The following is a 25,677-nucleotide window of genomic DNA, read 5'->3' as shown; positions in this document are numbered from 1 at the left end:
TTATAATTTGCTTTGCAATGCAAAATATTTTTTGTTTTAGGTAGTAAAATTTATTATGCTTTAATTTCTTCTGAATTTTGAATCTTAGGAGTTAATGCACATTTCCATGTTATAGAAGAATCAGCACATTTTTTCATATGGTTTTATTTTTTACATTTAAATCTCTGGCCTATTGAGAATTTATAATGGTATATACTATGAGGTACAAATCCAATTTTGGTTTTTTATATTAACTATTTACTTTAATACTTATTTAAATTCACCTTTTCCTACTCATTTTAGATGCCAACCTTGTAGTATCCCATGTTTTTATATTCAGTTTTATCTATTTCTGTATTCTCTGTTCTGTTATATTTATCCTAGAAGATTTAACAGTGTGCTTGGTTAATTTTTTTTTTTTTTTTGCTCTGTGGAAGCTTAAAGTGACTGTGACTGTATATCTTTCAGGAACTGCATATAGAGGTTCTACAAATTTCCTTTAGATATAATTTGGTAGTCGTGGTGTTCAAATACGCTAGGACTCCATAGCTGACCATCTCCCCACATTCACTACCTCTTTAAGGTGACCTAATTTTCATAGATCAAACATACATCACATGTACGTATCAGCACAGCAGGCCTAGTTCCTTAAGTTGACCACATCTGTATATTGGCCAGTTTGTTACAGCCCATGGGTGGTCATCTTACAGAAGTTCTACTGTATTTTAAAAATCATCTATGCCAGAGTGTGGAATTACTGACTTCATTTTGTAATTCATGGAGTTTACTGCTCTTTCTCATCTATCATTTTATAATTTTAAAACAACATAAATTTAATATGGAGTTTTAACATTCTATATTAATCAATTTAGTGTATATATATGCATATATATGTATATATATATATATTTTTTTTTGGTAGAGACAGAGTCTCACTCTGTTGCCCTTGATAGAGTGCTGTGGCATCACACAGCTCACAGCAACCTCCAACTCCTGAGCTTAAGTGATTCTCTTGCCTCAGCCTTCTGAGTAGCTGGGACTACAGGCGCCCGCCACAATGCCCAGCTATTTTTTGGTGGCAGTTCGGCTGGGCCCTTTGAACCCATCACCCTTGGTATATGGGGCCGGAGCCCTACTTATTGAGACATAGGCACTGCCCATTAATTTAGTATTTTTCAAAGCTATTTTATCATGAATGTTTAATTATGAAATTCTAAAATGAATTAAGTTATCAATTCTTTTACATGTCAATCATCCCTTTTTAGAGGGGAGATTTTAGTCCTCTTATAGTTTTTAAAATAGAATTTACCCTTACGAACAGTTTTACATGCACAGCCAAACTGAGAAGAAGGTGCGGAGATCTCCCATATTCCCTTGCACCCACACATGCATAGCCTTCTCTCTTAGCAGCATCCCCCCCAAAGAGTAGCATGTTTGTGGCTACTGGTACGCCTACAGCGACTCATCATGATTATCCACGTTCTGTTGTTTACGTTAGGTTTACTCTTGGCGTTGGACATTCCATGACTTTGGACAAATTTACAATGACGTATATCCATTAGTCTATCAGACTGAGTAGTTTTATTTATTTATTTAATTTTCAGACAGAGTTTCACTATGTCACCCTCGGTAGAGTACTGTGGCATCACAGCTCACAGCTACCTCCAACTCTTGGGCTTAAGCGATGTTCTTGCCTCAGCCTCCCAAGCAGCTGGAACGACAGGTGCCTGCCACAACGCCTGCTTGGTTTTTTTTTGTTGTTGTTGTTGCAGTTGTCATTGTTGTCTACCTGGCCAGAGCCAGGTTTGAACCTGCCAGCCTGGGTGCTTGTGGCCGGTGCCATAACCACTGTGCTACGGGTGCTGAGCCAAGACTAGGTAGTTTTAATTGCCCCTCAAATCCTCTGTCTTCAGAGGATCCTTTGTTTATTTCACTCACTTTCCAACCCCAGACCATGACCACTTTTTTGGCTGTCTCCACAGTTTTGCCTTTTCCAGATGATCACACAGTTAGATTCACATCTGAAAGGCATGTAGCCTTTTAGACTGGCTTCTTTCACTTAGTAATACACATTTAAGGTTTTTCTATTTCTTTTTGTGATTTGATAGTTCATTTTTTTTGGTACTGAAAAATTACTATTCATGCTTCTTGGCTGGCTGTACCTGAGTTTATTTATCCATTTACCTACCGAAAGACATTTTGGTCGCTTTCAAGTTTTGTCCATTATGAATAAAGCTGCTATAAACATCTGTGTGTAGATTTTTGCATGGACATAAGTTTTCAATTTCTTTGAATAAATACCAACGTGCATGATTACTGGCTCATACAGTAAGAGTATGTTTACTTTTGTAAGAAAACCCCAAACTGTTTTCCGAAGTATCTATACCAGTTTGCATTCCCACCAGCAATGAACAAAAGATTTTCTTGCTCCAAACCTTTTCCAGCAATATCAGTGTTATGGATTTTTGCCATTCTAGTAAGTGTGGAGTGGTGTCTTGTTTTAATTTGCATTACCCTGATAACATACGCATATGACACGGCACATCTCTTTATATGCTTGTTAGCCATCTGTACATATTTTTGTGAGGTATTTGTTAAGGTCTATGGCCCGTTTTTAAACTGGGTTGTTAGTTTTCTTATTGTTGAGTTTTAGGAGTTCTTTGTATATCTTGATATTATTATTATTAGATATGTGTTTTGCAATTATTTCCCATGTGGGGAAAAAAAATCTTTGCCTTTTTTTTTCTCTTGAAAATGTCATTCAAAGGGAAGACATTTTTAATTTCAATGAAATACAGCTTATCAATTCTTTCATAGACTGTCTTTGATTCTGTATCTTAAAGAGTCATCCTTAAAACCCAGATCATCTAGATTTTCTCCTATATTATATTCAAAGACTTTTATTTTGTATTTTACATAAAAAATGAATGGTTAATTATGAATTCTTGTTAGCTTTTATGAAGAGTGTAAGGTCACCATCTAGATTTGTGCTTTTGTATGTGGATGTCTAGTTTTTCTAGTAACATGTGTTGAAAAGACTTTTCTCTCTTGTATTGCTTTCGTTCCATTGTCAAAGATAAACTGACTATATTTATGTTTGTCTTTTTTCTGGGCTACCCGTTCTGTTCTCTTAGCTCTTTGTTTATTCTTTTATCATACTCTACGCTGTCTTGATTTCTTGATTACTGTAGCATCAGAGTAAGTTGTGAAGTCAGGTAGTGTCAGTCAATACTGTGTTGGCTATTCTGGGTCTTTTGCCTATCCATATAAATTTTAGAATCATCTTTTTTGATATCCACAAAATAATATGCTGGGGTTTTATCTGGGATTGCGTTAACCTATAGGACAAGTTGGGAAGAACTGGTATCTTGACAATATTTAGTTTTCTATATAGAAACATGGATGTTTTGATTATATCTCATTTTGAACCCTCACTGTAGATGTTACTATCATTGTTTTATGATGTCAATGTTTATTTCTATTTATCCACGTTCTTTTCTTCACTTATGTCATCTTGAGTCTCTGTGCTGGATTACCTTTTTACAGCCAGTAACATTTCTTTCACCTTTACACATATAATCAATTGCATTATCTCTTTGAATATTGGCTTTCCACTATTTTATTTATTGTCACCTCCTAGAATTCTGACTACCCGCCAGTTGTGCCTCTCACATCCTTCTCCATGCTTCTTATCTCTCTCTCTCGTTCACTCTCACATCTTGTTCTTTCTCTCACATTTTTCATCTTTTTGCTCTGTGGTGCAACTCTGGGTAAGTTCTTCAGATCTATTACCCATGTTCCTGACTCTTCACCTGTCTAAACTGCTGTTTAGCCCACTGATTTTCTAATTTTAGAGATTATATTTTATTTCTACATGTAGAGTTCTATTCAATTCTTTTACAAAAATGGCCCATCCATTTTGACACTTTCATGTTCCTTTGTCTTGTTTCCAGTCTTCTCTTTTACTTCTTTAAATATACCTTGACTACTTATTTTATAGCCTTTACTTGATAATATTACTATTATTTTTATATACAAAGCATCTGATTCTGTACCTTGTAGCTTACGTTGTCTTATATACAGTGATTTGTTTAGAAGTTTTTGAATGTTAGTTCGTGTTTGTTGGAACTTTACCTGTGGGGATGCTTTGAGACTTAGTTTTAAAGTTTATTTTCTTCCAAATGATATTATCTTTTGGCAGATGTCTGGGTCCCCAAACTGAGCCATTTTAAGTATTTTTGTTTCTTAGATTGAGCTTCTTCCCAAGATATAGACGTCATAGGAATTCTGCTTCTAGACCTATTTGAATATTGGCTCATGCTTAAGAATTCCTAGAGCAGTAATTTTCCTTTCCTTTCCTGTTCTTCCCTTGCCCTCCCAGGCCCTTTCTTTTTCTTTCCTCTCTTTTAATCTCATCTTGTCTCATCTCTACTCTTTTCCTTTCCTTTCTCCTTTCTTCTCTTCCCTCTCAACTATTTCTCCTCAACTTAGAGCTAGAATAAAGACACAAACTATTTCCAATTTCTGAGGGATAATTTATCTTCTAATGTGTTATTCTCTGGGAGTCTCCAATCTATCCTTATATTCACTTTCACCCAGGTGTTGAGGCACTGGTGACATATTTTAACTCAAATCTAGGTCATAAGAATTTGGATTAAATCCTTAAAGCAAACATCAGTTTTTGAAATGTTCTATCCATAGCCTTTATTTTCTGCCAGCTTATTCATGCATTGAAAATGTGGTTTTATATTTTATCTGGTATTTTAATTTACATTTACCCCAAATAATTTTCTACAAACATTTAGTCTGCCATACTACTAGCAATAGAAGGTTGCAGTCATTATTAAAAAGGAATCGTCAATTTGTTGTTCAAAGTGTTTGCAATGCTTAATTAGAAAAGCATTGCTTACCATGGAGGAAAATTTTAATTTGGGGCTAAAAGTAATAGTGCATCATTTTTATTATGCATTCTACAGAACTGGAAAGTGTATAGCTGGTTTCCTTTTTATCTTCCAAGCTTATAAATTATTGAAGTATAAATTGCACTTTATTTTTGTAAACTTGATAGCTGACATTCCTTTTCTATTTCAACTATAAAGTCACATATGGAATTCTAGCATCTTTACTGCAGTGATTCTTGCTTTTTCTAGCTACAAGACAATAAACGTCACTGTTTATGAGTGGTGATAAGATTCTGAATTCTATTCTGCGCTCATTGTTCCTGCTGTGAAATGATTGCCTATTTTAAAACCCTTCAAATAGAGACTGATTGCTATTATGAACAAAGAAGATTATTCATAGAACTAACCTTCCTCCTCAGTATTATAGGTAGCAATGGTGATGAAAAGCCATATACTATCCTGTAAAAGTCTGTCTTGCAGCACACCCCCAACACAGGCACTAACATTTCACTCGCTTGCTTGTTCATCATTTAATCGCTTAACCTATCAGCCATTCAACTCTGCCTCCTTTTTTCAGATGCAGCTATTTGATGTTTCCAGCAAAACACATCTTCATCTGCTTGCTATTCATTAGTGTCCATCACAATATATTTTATTATATTAAAAAGTAAGGATGTGCTGAGATAGAATGCCGGAAACAGGCCATTTTCTTGGTAATGGACAAATGACATCAATGGGACTTCACAGGGTGAAACCCCTGTCTTTCAGGAGCTAAAAGATTCATTTGACAAGATAATTAATTGGCTGCTTCGGGGGATGGGGGGGTGGGGGGGGGAAGATTTGCAAAATTCTTTTCTTCCCTGGACGGATAATTTAGGAAATGTTCTGTGAGGATAAAAAAAGAAAATGAGAAAAAAGCTAGCTTAATGTTAAAGAAGCTCATGAAACTTCACCCCAAATGTGACTCCTTGGTATAAAGAATATTTTGAATTACAGGTCCTTTGAGATCATAAAAGCATTGGAAGGGGCGTTCCCTCTATCTGCATAAACCAAACTGAGCTGATCAAAAGGTCAAAGGACAATTGACTTTGCTGCTTCTCCCTTTGCAGAAAAAGAAAAAAAAAAAACAAAACTAAAATAAAAACAAAACTGATCAAGAATTCGGCCAGACCTGGCCCAAATCATTTACATATACTACCTGTCCTTCGGGTTAATTTAATTTGCAAGGAGAATCATTTACAATTCAACCGGTCTCTTCCATCCATTTGTCCTCCATAGCACCATTTGTCACCCCTGAGCAGAATTCTCTGTACTCTTCCTTTCCTCTCCCCTCCAAAAAGACAAGTATCCAAAATATCTGAACTTCACTGGGATAGGGGGTAATTACTCTGTGATTCTCTCTATGCGCATGGTAAATAAATCTTTCTCTTGTTAATCAGCCCTCTTAGTAGCTTTCAGGGGAAAGGGCAAGTGTCCCCTTACCCCTATAACATAAATGGATTCTAGTAAAAAATGTGAACATGTAATACTTGGATATCTTGAAAAAAAAATCTCTTCCTGGGCTGATACATATTTGCGATAACTATCATTACTTCAGATAGAAAATCAGTGTTAGGTTGTACTTAGAATCTTATTGAGGGTTGGTTAAAAAATCACAAAATTGATTGCTGCTTTATGAAATTTATGTCTTTATAATATTAATGTAAACTTTACTCACTTCTTTTTGTATTTATATAAGTAAGTCAATAGACATAATATGCTTAAATACATACTCATATTCTTTTACTTTTACAAAACAATGTTTGAGACAAGGGCACAAGGAAACACTGTATGAACAGGGTACTCAGTTTTGTCTGTTCTGTGGCAGGATGAAGAAGATTATTATCCTGTAGGCCCAAGAGTATGAAGGTTCTCTGTTAAAGAGTTTTGGGTAAGGGTGGGTTTAGTGAGGCAAGGAGATTGTGAAATAGTTGAGAAGACACTCACCCAAAAAAAAAAAAAAAAAAAAAGTAAGAAAACACCCACAGGGCTGTACACATCCAATTCCTTTATGTGCATGTGCATAATGGAGATAGTGTGATGGCTAATATTATGTGTTGACTTGACTGGACCTCAGGGTGCCCAGATAGTTGATCAAGCATGATTCTGGAAGTGTCTTTGAGGATGTTTCGGATGGTATTCACATTTGAATCAGTAGACTGAGTAAAGCAGATTGCCTTCCCCAGTGTGGATGGACTTCAACCATTCAGTTGAAGGCTTGCGTAGACCAAGACAACAGACCCAAGTATTTGAGCTTGGCGTGATCTTTTTCTGACTTGAGACTTAAACTGAAATGTATCTTTTTGGATCTTGAGCTTGCTGGCTTTTGCACTGAAACTTATACCTTTGCCTCTTCTGGGTTTTCAGTTTGCTAACTGCAGTTCTTGAGACTTCTCAGCATTCGTAATTATACGAGCCAATTCCTTATAGTACATTTATTTCTTTATGTTTGTATACATCTTATTTCTTCTGTTTCTCTGGAGAATCCTGATACAGATTATAATTGTATGCTTATGTTCCTCTTGTCACCTTTGTCCATTTACAAAAATGACAAATTAGAAGTATAATCAATAGTGTCACACTGTGCTTCTCACACACATACAGCAAAATCCACAATGTTCATTCTCCCCCATATCTACTTATCAATCCAGACACATTAGTCCCTGTTTGGCCCAGGGCTTAGGCCAGAAGGTAAGGTAAATGCATTTAAAATAAGAAACCAACTTTTAAACTTTATTAATAACCTAACTTTCCCCAAATTTAAAAAATCGAGGTGTGAACCAGTTACTCACTAAGTATCTATACTGAATTCCTTCAATCAATCAAATTCTTAATGTTTTTCTAGGAGGAAGAGATTTTTAAAAAACTGACCTTGCCCAGTGTTAATGATGCTGATTTTAAATAACTGAAAATTCCAAAATAATTTTTAGTGATTGAATGTATTGTGAAATAACAATTTCTATAAAGAGTTATTTTACCTTTAATATTTTCTAAAGATGCATATAAACTCTGTCATTAGGCTTCTATGTGTGATACTGTTGATTGCCCATGAGATCAAAACAGTAAGCTTTGGTAAGTACTACATGGAATTGCAACATTAGGCTTCCCATGAATTTTAGTCAAAGGTGACATTGGAACTTCCAGTGCTCCTTGCAAATTTCTCCTTTAGTGAAGCTGGTTTTCACCCAATTCTGAAAAAAAGGTGTGAGTAGTCATCTAAATCAAAGCAAGAGCTTTAAACTAACTTGGGACTACACAGCTAGTAATAATTCTGAAGCCACTTTGCTACTTAAACTGCAGAAAGAGCTGTCAAGAATATATCCAAAAATATTCAGGATTTAAACAATTTTGCTAGCTCAGGATAGTGACAGCAATGAAAAAATCACAGAAGAAGAGGAATAAGAAATTTAGAACTGGATAGCCTTACATTTTTCTCTCATTTGGTCTTGGTAATCTATCTCTGGCCATGTTTGCTTATAGTACAAATTCTAAGTAGAAATGGAAACCCATGGAGGGCCACTTATACCTTGCTCTCTTTTCCTGAAGAAACTGTATGGTTTTAAAAATCTAGAAGTTCTGGAGAAAAAACTTGATATGTTTGGATTTATCCATCAGCTCATTTGTTAAATATTTATTGAATATTTACCATGTGCCCTATTGAGCAAGGTAGTGGGGACACCAGTCATCAACAAAACCAGACATGGCCCCTGTTATCATGAGGGACACAATTCAGAGGATGAGTCTGATGGACTTTAAACAGGTGATGATCTGAATGGTAGCAGTGATGAGTGTCACACAAGAGATCTTAAAACAGAGATATATGACCCAGTTAAGAAGGTCAGGGAAAGGTCTCCAAAGGAAGCAATGGTCATAATGGTACCTGAAGAATGAGTAGGAGTTAATTAGGTGATCAGGAGAGGAGAGAATAGAACAAGTAGAAAGAATAATGTGTGCCAAGGCTGGTGGCAGGAGGAAACTTCACAGGAGACTGAAACAGGACAGGTGTGACTGCAGCTGAGAGGTAGAAAGGTCGAGGAGGAACTGAGTGTTAGGAGAGGACAAAGTAAGAGCAGGTGGGAGGCAAACCAGGCAGAGAGTTGTGTGGTTTTGAGTTGTACTGATTGACTCACTTTCTGGGTAATTTAAAGGCTTCCATTTCCACATTTCAAAAGAGTAAAAACACCATCCAAGGAATGAAGATGTGTTAAGAGGAATTTATCCCCCAAAATGTTACTTATGGGTTCAACTTTAGTCCTTTGAAAACCTGTCTATCACCACTCATTATTACAAAAAATTAATTGTATTAAGCTAGAAGGAGAAATTAGTTCAAAAGTTTAGGCTGTTGATTAAATGCGAATGTATTGGTGGGAGGGAGGAAAATTTTTCCCTCAGGAATGTAAGTCTTTTGCAGTCTAATCCTAGCTGAGCTGACCCTATTACTACAGGCTAACTAATTAACCTTTCTTGCCTTGGTTTGCTTATCTGCTGAGTGAAGATGATGACCTGCTAACGGGACTGAAAATCATTCCATAAACACCAATAGTCATATAAGTAAAATAAATAATGACATCACTTTGTATAATTTTAGTCCTTACTCTAGAGTTTAAACATCTTTTCACCTAAATAATATGTCAGGTTCTATTTTTGTCAATAGCATTTTGTGTGTGTTTGGGGGGGGGGGTAGAGTGAGCTGATGTTTTTATTCATATAGAGCCAAATTTGCATTTATTGAAAAGACACTCTCTTCTGATGTCTGTTGTTCATTCAGTAACCCTGGGTAATCAGAGTCATTTGTACTGATGGCAGCTGGTTTAACACAGTGGAGGTGCCACTGAGAGAGAAGATGAGGTGGGATGGGGTGGAGTGGGGTTCAGGAATAGGTACTTCAAATTTCTTTTTAAGTGACAACTTTTCTTGTCTGTTAAAGAAGAAGAATACACTTTCATTGTATGATAAGCACACTGCAGCTATAGTTAAGCGACTCACATTGAATCAGCAGGCACATGGTACCATGCCAAGAAATGGTAAACGGAAGGGGCTCCTCGCTGGGTTTTACTGTGGACTCACTGATTCACATTTAAATTGCTAACTCTTTTGTAATATTTCCAATAGTTTTATGGGAAGTATTTATAAAACTGTATTTCTGCAATGGCATAAAGATTCCCCATTTCCATAATTATCTTTGCTTATCATAACACATTTTCTTTACCCAGTGAAAGGAAATCATAATTGATCTTCTGGAATAATAAATTATTTATAGAAATATAATAGCGATTTCTTTGTGAACTCAAAAATCTTTCTTCATTTTTTTCTTTTTTCTAAAAATTCATGTCTAGCAAATATATAGGATGTTTCTATGATGATGCGATGACTCAGACACTTAACTGCTGTGTTTTTGTTGGTATGCTTTGCCCTCTAGCCAATGGCTACCTAGAGAGCCTGCTGAAAGGCTGTGCCTGGCCAGTGAGGCACAGTGAACTCGGGGAGAGCCAATCTTTTAGCTCTGATCTAGTTCCCTCGTGTTATGTAGTTTTACTGCTTTTTATTCAAGTAAAGGGCAGAACAGCTGTTTGAATCTTTTAACGCAGGCTGAGCACGTATCTGTGACGTGTCACGTGTTTTATCTGATTCTTACCTGACTGGACCTTCTTTCTTGCTTCCTGTTCCCTTCGGCTCTGGCATTGCTCTGGTTGGTTCTGCTGGATTTTGAGGGTCAGGGTTTGTGGTCAGACCTCCGAAAGAATTTTCCTCAGAGGTTTTATCTATAGAGAAGAAACAACATACTGATAGAATATGTGCCATTTTGGTATATTTTTGGCAACCTAAGCTATGAGGATGATGCTTGCATTCCAGAATAGTCTTCTCAGGAATGTCTTCCGCCGGTTTCCTGCTAAGTAGAGCCTTGTGCAGGAGGAGTTAGACATCGTCAGGCCAATGAACATTATAAAGTTGTGAATTGCTTAATGGCAGAGATATGTTTTGAGAAATGTATCGTTAGGTGATTTCATTGTTGTGCAAATATCATAGAGTCTACTTACACAAACCTAGATGGCTTAGTCGACTACACTTCTAGGCTAGATGGTGTGGCCTATTTCTCCTAGGCACAAACTCGTATGACATGGACTGAACACTGTAGGCAATCATAACACAATGGTAAGTATCTGTGCATCTAAACATAGAAAATACATACTAAAAATATAATATTATAATTTTATAGGACCACTGGAGACTGAAATGTCATCATGCAGCAATGACTATATTTAAAGTTGGTATAATATGTAATAAAAAGGTCATGTGGAGTCTGTGTTCATACCTATAATCCTACCACTTTCGGAGGCTGTGATGGAAGGATCACTTAAAGCCAGAAGTTTGAAAATAGTCTGAGAAACACAACTCAATCTTGTCTCTACAAAAAATAAAAAGAAAATTAGCTGGGTGTTGTGGCTTGTACCTGTAGTTCTAGCTACTGAGGAGGCTGAGGCAGGAGGATCACTTGAGTGCAGGAGCTGAGCTATGGTGACACCACTGCACTCAAGTTGGGCAACAGAGAGACATCTTGTCTCAAAAACCGGACAAATAAAACAATTTACATGGTATATTTCTTTTTATCAGGCTAAGAATACAAATTCGTCATTTAAAAGGAGTTTTTGGTTTTGCTAACATATTCAGAATTTATGGCTGAAATTGCTGTATTGTGAAATTCTCAAAAATAAAATAGACAAAAATGGTGTGATTAACATTATTTTAGAACTTGAATTCTAATTCTTTTATGAAAAATGCAAGTTTTGTTTTTGGCTTGATTGTCTTTAGCTATGACTTCTTTCCTGAAGAAACAACATAGACTAAGGTATAAAAGTGCAATTTCCAATTAATAGTTTAAATTGTAATATACACAGTAAATAATCAACTTACTGGTAAATATTGGGATGATAGAGAAAGTTGTAATGAAAGTAAATTACTTAATATTAAAAGAAAATATAGAAGCAGGAAAGGAAAATATGAATACAGTTTAGTGATTATTCATTATCCATAGTTTCTAATTTATTTTTAATTGGATGTTCTAGGGTTAGAAAATTGAAATAAAGGCCTGAGTCATTCCTTTTATTTTATTGTAATTCATTATAGTTTAGAAATTTAAGCAAACTTAGTATTAAAAATGTCTTTTTGCCAAAATGATAGATCAAGGGGTAGAGACTTATAAAAGTGTTCACCATACAGGACCTTTGATAGGAATTTTTCTATGATCCATCTAAAAATCTTTCATTATACTAAGCTTTTCAGGAAGATGTTTTAGGAATAAAATCAAGATACTATTTACAGTTTTAAAATGTTTTTGAATGAGAAATCTTAACCCCCTGGATTTCCCAAGACATTCTTCTTATTTATGTTTCTCCTATTTACTTTTACTCTGGAATTATAGTATTTTTGGCTAGAAGTTGGAAAACACAGTCCTAATTATGGTTTCATTATTTTTTTGTTATGTTTAAATGGAAAAAAAATCCCCCAAATTCCCAATTTATTTGTGATGCAAAGGAGCCTCACTATGATCAGATCTGTGAAGTCTGGGTGTCAGGCCTCTGCTCCAGGTGAAACACTGCTGTGTCTGTATATGGAATCTCACTGAAAGTTGTAGGACAGAGGTCTTTCTACTCGGGCACATTGGTACACTAATGAGTTTGATAGTATCCAAAAGATTTCAGAGGGAAAACACTTTTTAAAAGATTTTTACTTTTTTTCTTTCTCTTTCCTTCCTTCCTTCCTTTCTTTTCTTTTCTTTTCTTTTCTTTCTTTTTTTTTCTTTCTTTCTCTTTCTTCTCACTTTGTTGCCCTCGGTAGAGTGCCTTGATGCTGCAGCTCACAGCAACCTCAAACTCTTGGGCTCAAGTGATTCTCTTGCTTCAGCCTCCTGAGTAGCTGGGACTACAGATGCCCATCAAAACACCCAGCTATTTTTAGAGCCAGGGTCTAGCTCTTGTTCAGGCGCTGGTCTCCAACTACTGAGCTCAGACAATCTACCTGCCTTGGCTACCCAGAATGTTAGGATTATAGTTGTGAGCCGTGCCCAGCAATTTGTTTTGATTATTAAAAAATAATACTTTCAATATATTATTTTGTATTAACTGCCTTTTGATAAAAAGAGAGAAAATCTGTGGGGTGTGGTGGCTCACAACTATAATCCTAGCCCCCTGGGAGACTGAGCTGGGTAGATTGCTTGAATATAGGAGTTCAAGACCAACCCAAGCAAGAAGCAAGACCCCCCAATAGGGCAGTGCCTATGGCTCAGTGAGTAGGGCGCAGGTCCCATATACTAAGGCTGGTGGGTTCAAATCCAGTCCTGGCCAAACTGCAACAAAAAAATAGCCAGGTGTTGTGGCTGGTGCCCATAGTCCCAGCTACTTGGGAGGCTGAGGCAAGAGAATTGCCTCCAAAAGTTGGAGGTTGCTGTGAGCTGTGACACCATAGTACTCTACTGAGGGTGACAAAGTGAGACTCTGTCTCTACAAAAAAAAAAAAAAAAAAAAAAATAGCTGGGTATGGTGGTGCATGCTTGTGGTCCCAGCTATTCAGAGGCTGAAGCAAGATGATGGCTTGAACCCAGAAGTTTGAGGTTGCTGTAAGAATTTGAGGTTACTGTGAGCTATGATGCCAGAGCACTGTACCCAGGGTGACAGAGTGAAACTTAGTATTTTTTTTTTAAAGGAAGAATCTGTCCTCCCTACATGTGGATCAAGCTATTTTCCTATTGTATTGCTGTGTAAGAAACTAGCAGCCTGATCCCTTTCATAGATCCACAAACACAGGGACAATTGCCATTAATATATTTTAAGTAAAGCTCTTAACCTCAGACCACGGAAATCTAGTGCATTTATGGATTGAAATCCTTAAGATCATATGTTGTTTATACCTTTTTTCACATGGAGAATATCTAGAGCTATTATGGGCTCCTCAAAAGAGCTCCATCCAAGAGATTATGTTCATATATCTTTCTAAGAATACCTACCCTAAAAGTAAATTAGGATTGAAATTGAGCATGCAATATGAGTAAAAAAAATCTGGAAAAATCCTGAATATAGAACAAGCAGAATCTGTGAAACATTATTTCTTCAGAGCCTTTTATTGACTATTTCTTACAAAGCCGTGGATGTAAGCTGCATCAGACACCTGCTCCATCCTCATTAAAACTACATCACACGCATTGCATTGGCAGTCTTACTTTTCTGCTTGTATCAATTAAATGACCTACTGCGTTGCAATCGTTCCTTTCTTCGATTCTGATAAGGATTTTCTTTTGGTCATTGCAACATTCAGACTAAATCAACCCTCAGTAGATCTTAGCCCCTTTCTATGTCTTCCCTAGACATTTTGAGCCCTTCTAAAATGACACTGCCTCTGTTACAAGGCTAGGGTATGTATAAATTAATTTCAGCCTACTTTGATTTGTGGATAAGCACTTAATTATAAAATAAATCCTTATTAATGAGTTTATTGATGAAGATGAGAAACCATTATTGCCTATTTTAGATTCAAAGTAGAGCAACTTAAAAAAAAAAAATCCTTGAAGACTTAAAACAAAAGGATCCCTGTCAACTATAGTTCAGTGTGGGTGTCTTCATAGCCATGCAGCGTGTTACTTGTTTGTGGAAACAGATGGTCAGAGTGTTTGCATCATCCTCCTCACGAAAGAAAAGTCTAAAATACAAGGCAAATCTTGCTCTGGCGTCTGGGGGAAGTTTTTGTCAACGGCACATTATACTTCTTCCCAACTTCACACGTGGACAGCAGGATTCTTTCTTTCACAGCTGCCCAAATGAATAGTGTACGTCTCTCTGCCAACTGTGCTCTTTGCACGTTGTATAGCAATTGCCAGATCTCATCAGTACACTTGATCACACTCTGCCCTGGAATGTGTGCCTGCGGCTGATAGTGAAATCTGGAATCAAAGTGTTCTGACATGGCTGCTTTTATTGAATGTGCAAAACGAAGTGCTATTGAGTTGGCCCTCCACCCGGCCAGCTGATTCTGTCTCCAGCCTGGCAGCAGCTCCCACTGGGCCTGGGCAATACACTTCCAGTCTGCTTGGCCCCTGCAGCAGCATCATGGAGACCCAAGCAGGTGTGAAACATCTGCTTCTCTCTTCAAGTGAGGAAATAAGTGATGTGGAAACCCATTAACCTTCCACATTTTATCAGTTGACATTAAATAAATGTTGGGAGAGGAGGGATTCAAAGAATGAACCTAACATGGAAATAAGGTTGTAAATAAAAAGGTGCTCGATTGGCTTGCACATGGGTGTTGGATGCGAATAAAAAGAAGACTCGACAATGCTCTCATTGTTTGGACTGTTTGGTGCGGGTGATGATGTCATTTGGTTGAATTTCTAACTCTTAAGACACCAAGTACATGTGGGTATTGTCTCAAAAGTGAATTTCCTTTCATTAGGAGCCTAAGTACCTAAGTAGCTAGACGTTGTATGAAATATAAAGGCTAATTCAGGGCACTCTGATCAGACGCACACATGAATCTATTATTTGCATCTCAATGAATCAACATTTGAAGTTAAAGTAATGAATAGCCCAGTTTTAAGACATGTAGGATTAATGATTATTTTCTGGCATCCCAAATTGTCTTTTTGACTCAGCTTGTGATTAATTTCATAGTTGCTGGATTGTACAATGCACTTAGAATAGTTTTGACTACAATACTTCAATCACACTTGAAATTTTATTATGTCTTTGTAGATTGTCATATAATACAGAGAAAGTTGACAAACATCACAGCAATGTGCATAAAAAAGAATCTGAAATAGCGACTTAAAATTCACCCACAAGAATAGAAAATGCCTGTTTTGTATTAGGGAGTATATGCGCCATCCGTAAAAGATTCACAGGAGAAAGACACAGAGTCTATCAGACCTTTGGAAGACATCCCTTATGAGGAATGGTTTAAAGAATTTATGCTCTTTTTTTTTTTTTTTCCAAAGTATTGAATATCAACTAGTGACCTAATAGCTATTTCAAATTCTTTGAAGAGTTGTTATATAGAAAATAGATTTATTTCATATATTCTAGAAGGCAGAAGAAGACCCATCGATGGAATTTATAAAACAAACAAATCCCTAAACATTCTAAGAACTTGTCTAACAGCAAAACGCATTGCTTTGTGAAGTAAGGAAGGCCCCTGTGGCTGGAAGTGTTCAGGAGTCTCTCCTGTTGGGTTAAGCCTGCCCTGTAGGAGGCTGCACTGAGGCAGGGAGAAAGGGGGCCTTGCATAGGGTCAGACCTCAGATGTCCTCCAGATAAGCCTTGAAGTGCTGGGAAGTCCTTAAGGTGTCGTTAGGGTTAGGGAGATTCTGACTTTAGGATACATCATCCCACGTAAAGGAATGAACAAATCAACAGACAAAAAAGGATACGAATCTCTCCAAGATAGCTTTAGTGTTATGTCTGGATGGGAGAATCCTGTCCTCTCTCAATGCCATGCCTGGTTTTAGGGACATTTTTATTGAGAATAATTCATCTAGAAAATACATTTTATGTATAGATATTAAGGAATGCGGTGAGTTATTAGTGCTGGGTACTGAATAGAGAGCTGTGATTCTTACATCACTAATTCTTTCGGTGATGCTGGATAAGTCACTTTTCTATGACAGTTTCCTCATCTATAAAATGAAAAATATTTTTGTTCTGGGGATTTCTATGAGGATTAGACAAAGACTCCACTTGAGAAAAATGCAATATAAACTCAAAATGTTCCACCAGCCAGACTAGGGTAAATTGCATCTTCTTTTTCTTTTTTAAAAAGATCTCTTAACTCTTTCAGGTCTGTTTGGCATTGACACATGGGGAATGAGCTTCCATTTACCTAACAGAGTCTCAGGGACAAGAGAAGTATAACGCACATTCCCACAAGTCAGCTATATTTGGCAGAAAGAAGCCTAAAAGCACAGGGTTTAATGGAATTATTCAAATATATTCAAATCATGCAAATTACAAAAAAATTTGGCATTTTAAAGAAAAAAACCCACCCTATCCCATTGGTTAGAGTCTCTTAAGTTTTAGTTTCTAAAACAGGTAATAACAGTAATTTTATCAGTCAGTCTAGTCTTCAATTTGATGTTTAAAACAGGGTGTGTTGTCTCTGCTTAGCTTCTTTTAGCTGACATAGCTCTATCGTCCTCTTTCTCTTCACGAGGCAACCTCTGTGCACTGAACGTAGGGCTGGTTACTGACTGTGCACGCAGCCGAGCACCTGACCCCAAGGGGGCCGCCTGTCCACAGCTGGCTGGTGACCCTGAGACGCTGTGAGGGCTCTGCCCAAACAGAACAATGGTAGTTATCTAAGTCAGACAGACTACTCTCTCTGGAATTTGGACTGGGAACTGAGTAGCTGGGAGTGCAAACGGTCTAGGATAGATACGCAGAGAAAATACAGTCATCATGAGAAATGAAGCCGCTGTCACTATGAGTGAGCTAATCAGCCCCTTGGCTGCCTCCGGCCCGTGAATGGCTCTTCAGTTCCGGTTATCTGTAAGTTTTCTTATGAGGAGCCCCTGCCACTGAAGGGAGCCTGATAACCACTCTGCACCTTGCCAAACCTGCATGGCTCAGAATTCGTTTTCATTATTTCAAACCAGGAAGCACCTTGTAGTTTTTTTGCTTCTAGACTACGTTTGTAGAAACTTTCCACGTCCAGTTTATTCACTTCTTATTCTTTTGCCTCATCATATTACATATCCTTTTGAAAGAATACTTTCATTTGTTTATTCTAATTGCTTACCATATAAGGCACTTTGTTTGGATGAAGCAGTGAAATATGCTAGAGTAGTTCTATCAAAAAGTGATGCATTTTAGGGTGGTGCCTGTGGCTCCAAAAAGTAGGGCGCCAGCCCCATATACTGGAGATGGTGGGTTCAAACCCGGCCCAGGCCAAAAAGTACAACAACAACAACAACAAAAAGTGATGCATTTATTTTTGTTTGTTTCTATATCCCACCTCACCACCTTATCCTCTGGCTGATTAACAGCAGGGACAGCTATGGGGAGTGAATTACTGTACTAAATTTAGCCCTATATCCTTCCCATGCCTGCCAGTCAAACCGGCTGGTCTTGCATAGGGAAGCATTTGCTGATTTTTGAAAATTAAATTCCAGTAGATGGTCTGGTTACTTTTCTATTCCACGTGAGACAAGTTAAATTCCATGTGCTGATTCTTCCTGCTAAGAACTGAAGAGTGAGTGGCTTCCCATTTAAACAATTTGGAATTCCCTCCCCACCTCACTTCCTGAACATATGGGCTTTGTTTTTATAGAGCAGTCGTTCGTTCTAGAGCAGTCTTTTGCTTTCTAGATCGCCGTCCATACTGAAAGTTGGCTGAGATGCAGCGTGGGTCACTTTGGAGAGATGATGGGGGCCTGGGTGAGGCCTGGGGCACCCCATAGACCTGGAATTATGCCAGGCTTGGAAGCCAAAGGTTTTAGCTGTGGGAAGCTATTTGGCACAGAAGGCTCAGAGAGCTACCCCGTTTGTAGTTAACCTGTTTACAAACCCAATATTGGGATTGAGGGTCATGAGTAAAGAGGCAGGAAAGAGTAGGAGGATAAATGAAAACGGTGCCAGATTCAGAACTTTGTGTTACTGATTGGTTACTGAATGTGCGTGCAGCCGAGCACCTGACCCCAAGAGGGCAGCCTGAATGGCTGATGTCAATATTTATAAATATGAACAACACAGGTATTGAATGTGGCTGGTGAGAGGTGATAAAATGATCTTGTGGCATACATTTGACAAAAATACATTTTTTTTTTTACTCAGTGACTTGAAAGAGGGAATATTGAAACATTAAAACCCTCAATATTTAAAAATCAAGAACTCTTAAAATTGAAATTGTATTTGTAGGCTCTTTAGACAAGCTGGACCATCTGGCAACCTGGGCCCTCATCCCCACAGGGCAGTAATTTGTGGAGCTGAATGGCCTCTTGGTAATTCCGGAGGCCATGCACGGTCCTCATTTATGCCCTGGATGTGCCTTCCGTCAACATTGCATTTACTAACCCCCATGCTCAATGCTTTACAGATATTAACTAATTTCTTTCTTGTGCACAACCTAAGATTGATGATAGTATTATCCTTATTTTATACATGAGCAAACTGAAATTCAGAGATGCTAAAGGTTTTGACTAGAGCTAGAAAGTGGCAGAGCTATAATTTAAATCCTGGGATGTTAAACTCTAAAATGCTCTTTTTCGGGGGTGTACTATAGAACTTTTACTATAAATGTAAACATGATTGTTTATAGTAAAACTCAGTTTCACTTTTAAAATGGTTGCATTTTATATTGAAAGCAGGAATATTTTAAGGCCATATGCATTAGTTTTCTATCGCTGCTGTAACAAATTACCACAAACCTAATCGCTTAAAGCAACAGCATCTATTCTCTTACAGTTCTGGATGCCAGAATTCTAAAATGGTCTTCTAGTCAATATTTAAAACAGGGAGTGCTTTCTACGCCTGACTTCTTTTAGCTGATGTAGCTGTACCTTCCTTCTCCTCTCCAGCGAGGCGCTCTCTGCGTATCACATGTAGGATGGTGACTGTGCACGTGGCTCAGCACCTGAAGGCTGTACTAGAAGCGCTGGATTCCTTCTTGAGCTTAAGGAGAGAATCCATTTTCCTCTCTTTTCCAGCGTCTGCAGGTTACCGGTCTTCCTTGGGTTTTAGTTCCTTCCTCCATGCCCGGAGTGCAGCAATTCAACCTCTGCTTTCCTCATCCCATTTCCTTTTTCTGCCTTTGACTCTTGCTGTGGAAGGACCCCTTGATTACATTGGGGCTACCTGAATAATCCCGAATAATCTTCCCATCTCAAGAGCCTTCATTTAGTAACATCAGCAGTGTTTTGTTTCTGTGCAAGGTAACATCTTCATGAATTTTAGAGATTAGGGCATGGAGGGATTTGGGTGGCTATTGTGGGGGTGACGTTGCCCACCACATCACGCTAGCTGTACGTACTCAACTGTAACTCATTTCCACACAAAGAAGGTCACTGTAAAGCATCATAAACCTCTAGATAAGTCACTTTCATATCCTCTCCTGGGACCAAAACATTTGTTTAAGGAAGCATTTTAATGTAACATAAATGAAGTAGAAGCCTTAGAAAGATGGTTGTAATCAAAAGAGGACATTAGTAAGTTATCTTTATTCAAATCCCAAATCTGCTCCATTCTTCATTTCCATGGCATATATAAATTAAACCATGCTCTGCAGAAGATAAGAGTTCTATAATCAGAAATCAACATCTGCAGATTTTATGACATTGCACCTGCATGTTTTGAAGTGAAGAACACAAAAATACCAAGCATCTATCAGAGGCTATCTTTAAACACTAATAATTTTGCTTTTTCAAGACAAAATATCTTAAATAAAACGGTTATTCCTATTAAAGCCTTTGAAGACATGCTAAGGCTGCAGATTCAAGGATGCTATTTTTTTCTTCATACTCAAATAGCTCCTCTGTTTAATGAAACTTCCACAAAAGAGTTTTTTATTACCAGCTATGAAAAATTTAAGCTTACAGATACACTTTGAAAAAAGGGTAACAAAGATAAGAATAAACCTGCCATTCCAAACATGTGACCCTTGGTTTTATGTTATTAAGACTGTATTTTTCTGCACACAGATGTATAGACTTAAACCATAACTATTATAAACTAACTCATAGTGAAGCAGAATTGTAGTTTGAATTATCTTGATAATTCTGTGGTTCTTTCTTTCTTTCTTTAAAAAATTTTTTGCTTTTCCTTGGCACATGTAGATCTTGCTCCTACTGTGGAATGTTTCTCTTTTCCTCCGTATTTCATTTGCTAATCACATTTTAGCATATGTGTTTGACTTGCAGAAGGGCCTTCTCTGTTTAAAATTGTTTGGAAACTGAATAATGGTCTTCTATTGTTAATAAAGAAAAGACAAGACCATGTTTTTTACTTATCCTCTTGGTATGTGATTTTTACTATTTGTGGAAGTTTCACATATGTGGACTTTTATCAGAAATAGAGCCTTATAAGAAAAAGTATCCAATGTACACAGCCCTATTATGAAACTATAAAATATAGTTCATATAAAAGCTATAATCTAATTATAGCCTACGAATACGGGGAGGGGAGGGCAGGGGGTGGATGGGTGGAGTAGGGTGATTGGAGGGATCACCTCTGTGGTTTATCTTACAAGGGTACAAGTGAATCTTTCTAAAAGTAGAATATAAACATCTTAACACAATAACTAAGAAAATGACATAAAGGCTATGTTCACCAGTTTGATGAAAATATTTCAAATTGTATATGAAAACACCACACTGTACCCATGATTGCATTAATGTACATGGCCAGGATTTAATAATAATAAAAAAAAGTATAAAAAAAGAAAAGAAATAGAGCCTCTGATTCATTCATATATTATATTAAATATTTTAAAACCAGATAATCTAACAATTGAATAGCCCAGCTTTAGTCATCACTTAAGAAGTAATATTATATTGAATTCACTTTGAAAAACTCATTGCAGAACGTTAATTTATTTTTTTCTTTCTTCTCAGGTACATACATGCTGACAATTTATTTTGGAGATCGTCTGTTTCTATCTTCTTGGATTAGATGAAAATGGAGAAGAAAGATAGTGGTGAAAACATCTGGTTTGTATAAGACCAAGTAAGTATTCTCTACATTCTAATTTGAATAGTGAAAACCTAGAGATGCTCTTAAAAATACATAAAGTAACAGAAACTAAAGTAAATTTTCTTCCCTTGGTTTTTTAAAAATTATAGTGTTAACGTGAGTAGAGAGGAGTTATAAAAATATAAATATAAATTCATTTAGGAAAAAAATCAATGTCTTTAAAATATTATCCTCCCAAGTGGAAATACGTTATTTCCCGCCAATTAATTAAGTTTATTTCACATCGCTCTGTAAAATTCAGTGATTTTCTTCACATAGATCCTTTCCTTTTCTTTTAAATAGGAATGGCTAAGTAGGATACGAGTGAGCCATTTGTTCAGAGCAGTGCTTTTGATTAAGGGAATATTCCCTGATAGCAATTTGTTTATTTAAGGTCTCTCTGGTGGTTTTCTTTTATTTAAAGTCTCTTGCCTGTAATTTTTGTGTATTTCTTGTTATGTTTTCCTCCATAGAGAAGAGAAATTCTGGCTAGTAAAAACTTAATTGTGCCTCAGTTCAAATATTTGTTTAAGTGCAAACAGAAAGTCATTAAAAAATCATCATACACAGACTGTCTAATAGAGGAAAAGCAAAACATTTGTTCTAGTTCTATGGCAATCATTTTAGGTTTTAATTGTTTAACACAAGCACATTCTGTTCTAATGATTCCCTTCTCGTTTCTGTATTTTCTTGTTTAGGGCCTAGCATTCATACTGAGGAGAAGCAGGAGAGAGGGCCTGAGATTGGGCCAGGGAATAGATCACATTAGATTCTGCAAAGTCAGGTGGAGGAATTTAGACTTCGGTCCACAGATTTTGTGTCTTAGGTGGACCCATGTAAGGTTCTTAAACAGAGGTGTAAGATAGAAGTGATAGTTCATGGAAAATCTGCTAAAAGTTTTTGGGCTGGATAAAATGGAGAGAGGGTGAAATAGAACTCGAATCTAAAATTACACAAGTGACCACTTAGGGAGGCTGGGAGGAGTGTGGCACAAGCTACTGATAGGGGCCTGAACCAGGATGATATCACTGGGATTGGAAACCGAGGGTCGCTATGAAAGGAGATCTGGTGACTAATTCCTTTTCAGCACATACCAGACAGAGGAATAAAACATTAGTGAGGTTTGGAGCTTGGGAGATGGAAAGACTGAAAGTATCAGGGATAGAAGTAAATCAGGAGAGGGAGCTTCTGGGAAGGAGAAGATCAGGAATTCAGTTTTATTTATTTTTCCCTAACTATTAGACTATGGGGGAAGGAATTCAGTTTTAAACATGCTCTCTATAGCAGAACATACAACTGTGTATGTCTACTGGTTAGTTGGAAAGTAGTGGAGAAGGTCTGAAAACAGAAGTTGGTCTGAAACCGATTTGCCATCATCCAGGTGAAAATGAGTGTAGGAGTGTGTTATCTTAGGAGGATATGCAGTTTCTAATGGGAAGAGTTCAGGGGGAGAGGAGCAGAGGGGTGAGCGCTGAACATGTACAATCCAGAACCATTCTCTTGTCCTTATAACTTTTACATTGTCTAAGACTGTGTTGTTCATTATGTGCTCACTTATCTACGATTTGTTTCATTTTCTCCACTTGGCACAGACTTAGCCCCTCCTGTCCACCAGTGCACCCCCAGCCAGTGGTAGGTCAACAAAACGTGTCTGTTGAATAGATGAATGACTGACTGAATGAAGAAGTAATGTTTTCATAAATATTAAGATCTTCAAATACTCTCAGCGTGACCCTAGACAATTCATCTAGTAGGACAAAGCTTTCATCTGACAACGCATTTGAGAGAAATATGTATTTCACTTTTTGCTTTTTTTTTTTTTTCCCCCTACAGATTGCGCTCTGACCTGGTATTTTGGTGTGTGACTCTTCAGATGTGACTGGAATCATCTTGGTTTTGAGAGATTTCTTTTCACTTTTGTTTTCTCCCTTTAAGGAAAAGAAAAGAGATTGTGTATGATGAATTTACATAAAAATGAAGTTGAATGTATAATAAAATATGACACTGTTTTCTACTCAATTATCAGTCCAATCCTTAAAATTGACCATTTATTTATGATGTACTAAAAATGATGGTTCTTGCCCTTAAATGGACATTCTTGGCCTACTATTAAGTACTTGAGGCTCGGCACGTGTAGCTCAGTGGTTAGGGCATTGGCCACATACACTGAGCCAAGAGGGTTTGAGCCCAGCCCAGTCCAGGTAAACAACAATGACAACTACAACAACAACAAAAATAGCCCTGGGTTGTGGTGGGTGCCTGTAGTCCCAGCTACTTGGGAGGCGGAGACAAGAGAATTACGTAAGCCCAAGAGTTTGAGGTTGCTGTGAGCTGTGATGCCATGGCACTCTACCAAGGGTGACATAGTGAGATTCTATCTCAAAAAAAAAATCGACCTTGACCTTCACACTTGTTGGCCACAGCAGATATGGATGCTGCATCTGCCTTTGCTCAGGTTCCTCTGGATCCCAGGGAGGCCCAGCATTGGTCCCAGTTTATGTTTCTAGTGGTGAGACTTAAAATGGTGGAAGGAAGTTTAGTCCCTTAGTTATAGATCTACATGATTTCATTTGCTTCTGCCTCATCATTTATGTGATCATCTAAGCTTTCCTTGGAAATGCAGTTATGCCACACTGGATGTGGCCAGTGTGTGTCTGAAGATGTTCCCTTAGGGGGAGAGTGAGACAAGATATAAGGTTACAATACAGGACGATTATAAAGCTATGCATAGCCAGGAGGGGGAACAAACATAAGAAAATGCAGGAAAATATAGGTGATGCGAACAATGTCTGTAGAAGATGTCAGAGATGCGGTGTACACAGGGAGCACTCAGTTCTACTGGAGTAGAAGGGGAAGGAAGGAAACAAGGAAAGGAAAGTGATTCTATTTTAGGAAGATGATATTTTGGTTTTCCAGATGGGTGAGACTTGAAAAGCATTCCAGGAACAGTATGCAGGTTTAGCAAAAGCCAGAGGTGGATGGGAAAGAGTGTGGCACAAGAAGTGGGCAGGTAGATGGAGGAATTGAGGGTAATGTGTGCTGGGATGTGGAGTTTGGGCATTATTTATAGGCACTGCCTGTCATAGAAGCATTTTAAGCTAAAAAGCAAATTAATGGGTGATCTCATTTAAGCCTCACAGACACCATGTGTATCAGGCAATCTAGCTAGAGAATAGGAAATTGACTATGTGGCTAGCTCATATGAACACAGATAGAAAGGTATGGATCCAGGACTATTGATAGATAGTGACAAAGCCTTCTGACTTCAGCCCGGTACTTTTACATCACATTTGATGTCCTTCATAAGCACTTCCATCGTCGTGTGTATGTGGACATCCACATAGATTGATGTGACTAGTGTCTCATTCCGGGGCGTGAGACAGAGTCTGGATTAGGCTGAGTTGGCACTTCCTGTGTTACTGTTTGGTGATTGACATTTTGGTTTGTGAACAAATTCTTTAAGTGACATTTTAAAAAACACAACATGAATTTCTTTATTCCTCATTATTGTGACTCAGATAATTTCCTTGTAATTTCAGAGGTTTATTGTTTAAATGTCATTTTAAAAGATTATGTTCTGTGGAAGGAAATAGGATTTTAACTTTCTGTCATATTGAACCTCTAGCATTTTTGAAACTGGAGAAAAACTCTTTTCTTCTACCTGCATGCTCTTGGAAGGAAGAGATGCAAGTAATTCCCCAACTATGTCTTGTAAGAGGTAAAGTTGACAGTGGACTGCATGATTAACATCCACAAATTATGCTGTAGAAAGGCCTGGGATACACCTCAGGGTAGCTCTACCCGAGCCTGGTGCAAGTGCTTCTCCCGTATTCCTGTTTCTGAAGGAAAGACAATTCTTCAAGGAGTTTCTGCTCTTTTTCTGCCTTCTCTCTAATATCCATTTATCCCGTGGGTAGAATTTCCAAAAGTGTTGCTTCAAGTAATATGCCTCCTGTTCTGAAGCAGTGTCTCCTAGTGATTTAGCTCTCAGGTGCTGATGTCAGATAAAACAGGGTTCCCCTCCAGGTTCTGCATAAGGTGTAAGCAGCACCTTA

The 25,677-nt window shown here is 37.5% G+C and overlaps 1 protein-coding gene across 1 annotated transcript in view; it reads right to left on the bottom strand.

Moving 5' to 3' along the window:
- CNGB3 (cyclic nucleotide gated channel beta 3) overlaps positions 1-14,873 on the bottom strand; it is a 128,807-nt gene extending 113,934 nt beyond the window's left edge. The window contains exons 1-2 of the mRNA XM_012809635.1: positions 14,741-14,873; positions 10,555-10,681 (exon numbers count right to left, since the gene is read on the bottom strand). Coding sequence (XP_012665089.1) covers positions 10,555-10,681; positions 14,741-14,873 — 260 coding nt within the window. The remainder of the gene's footprint in view (positions 1-10,554; positions 10,682-14,740) is intronic.
- Between the last annotated feature and the right edge of the window lie 10,804 nt (positions 14,874-25,677).

Source organism: Otolemur garnettii, unplaced genomic scaffold (assembly GCF_000181295.1).
Source record: "Otolemur garnettii isolate 467f Iridium unplaced genomic scaffold, OtoGar3 scaffold00004, whole genome shotgun sequence".
Taxonomy (NCBI): domain Eukaryota; kingdom Metazoa; phylum Chordata; class Mammalia; order Primates; family Galagidae; genus Otolemur; species Otolemur garnettii.
The sequence above is the reverse complement of the archived record's forward strand: the minus strand, read 5'-3'. Positions and strand labels throughout refer to the sequence as shown.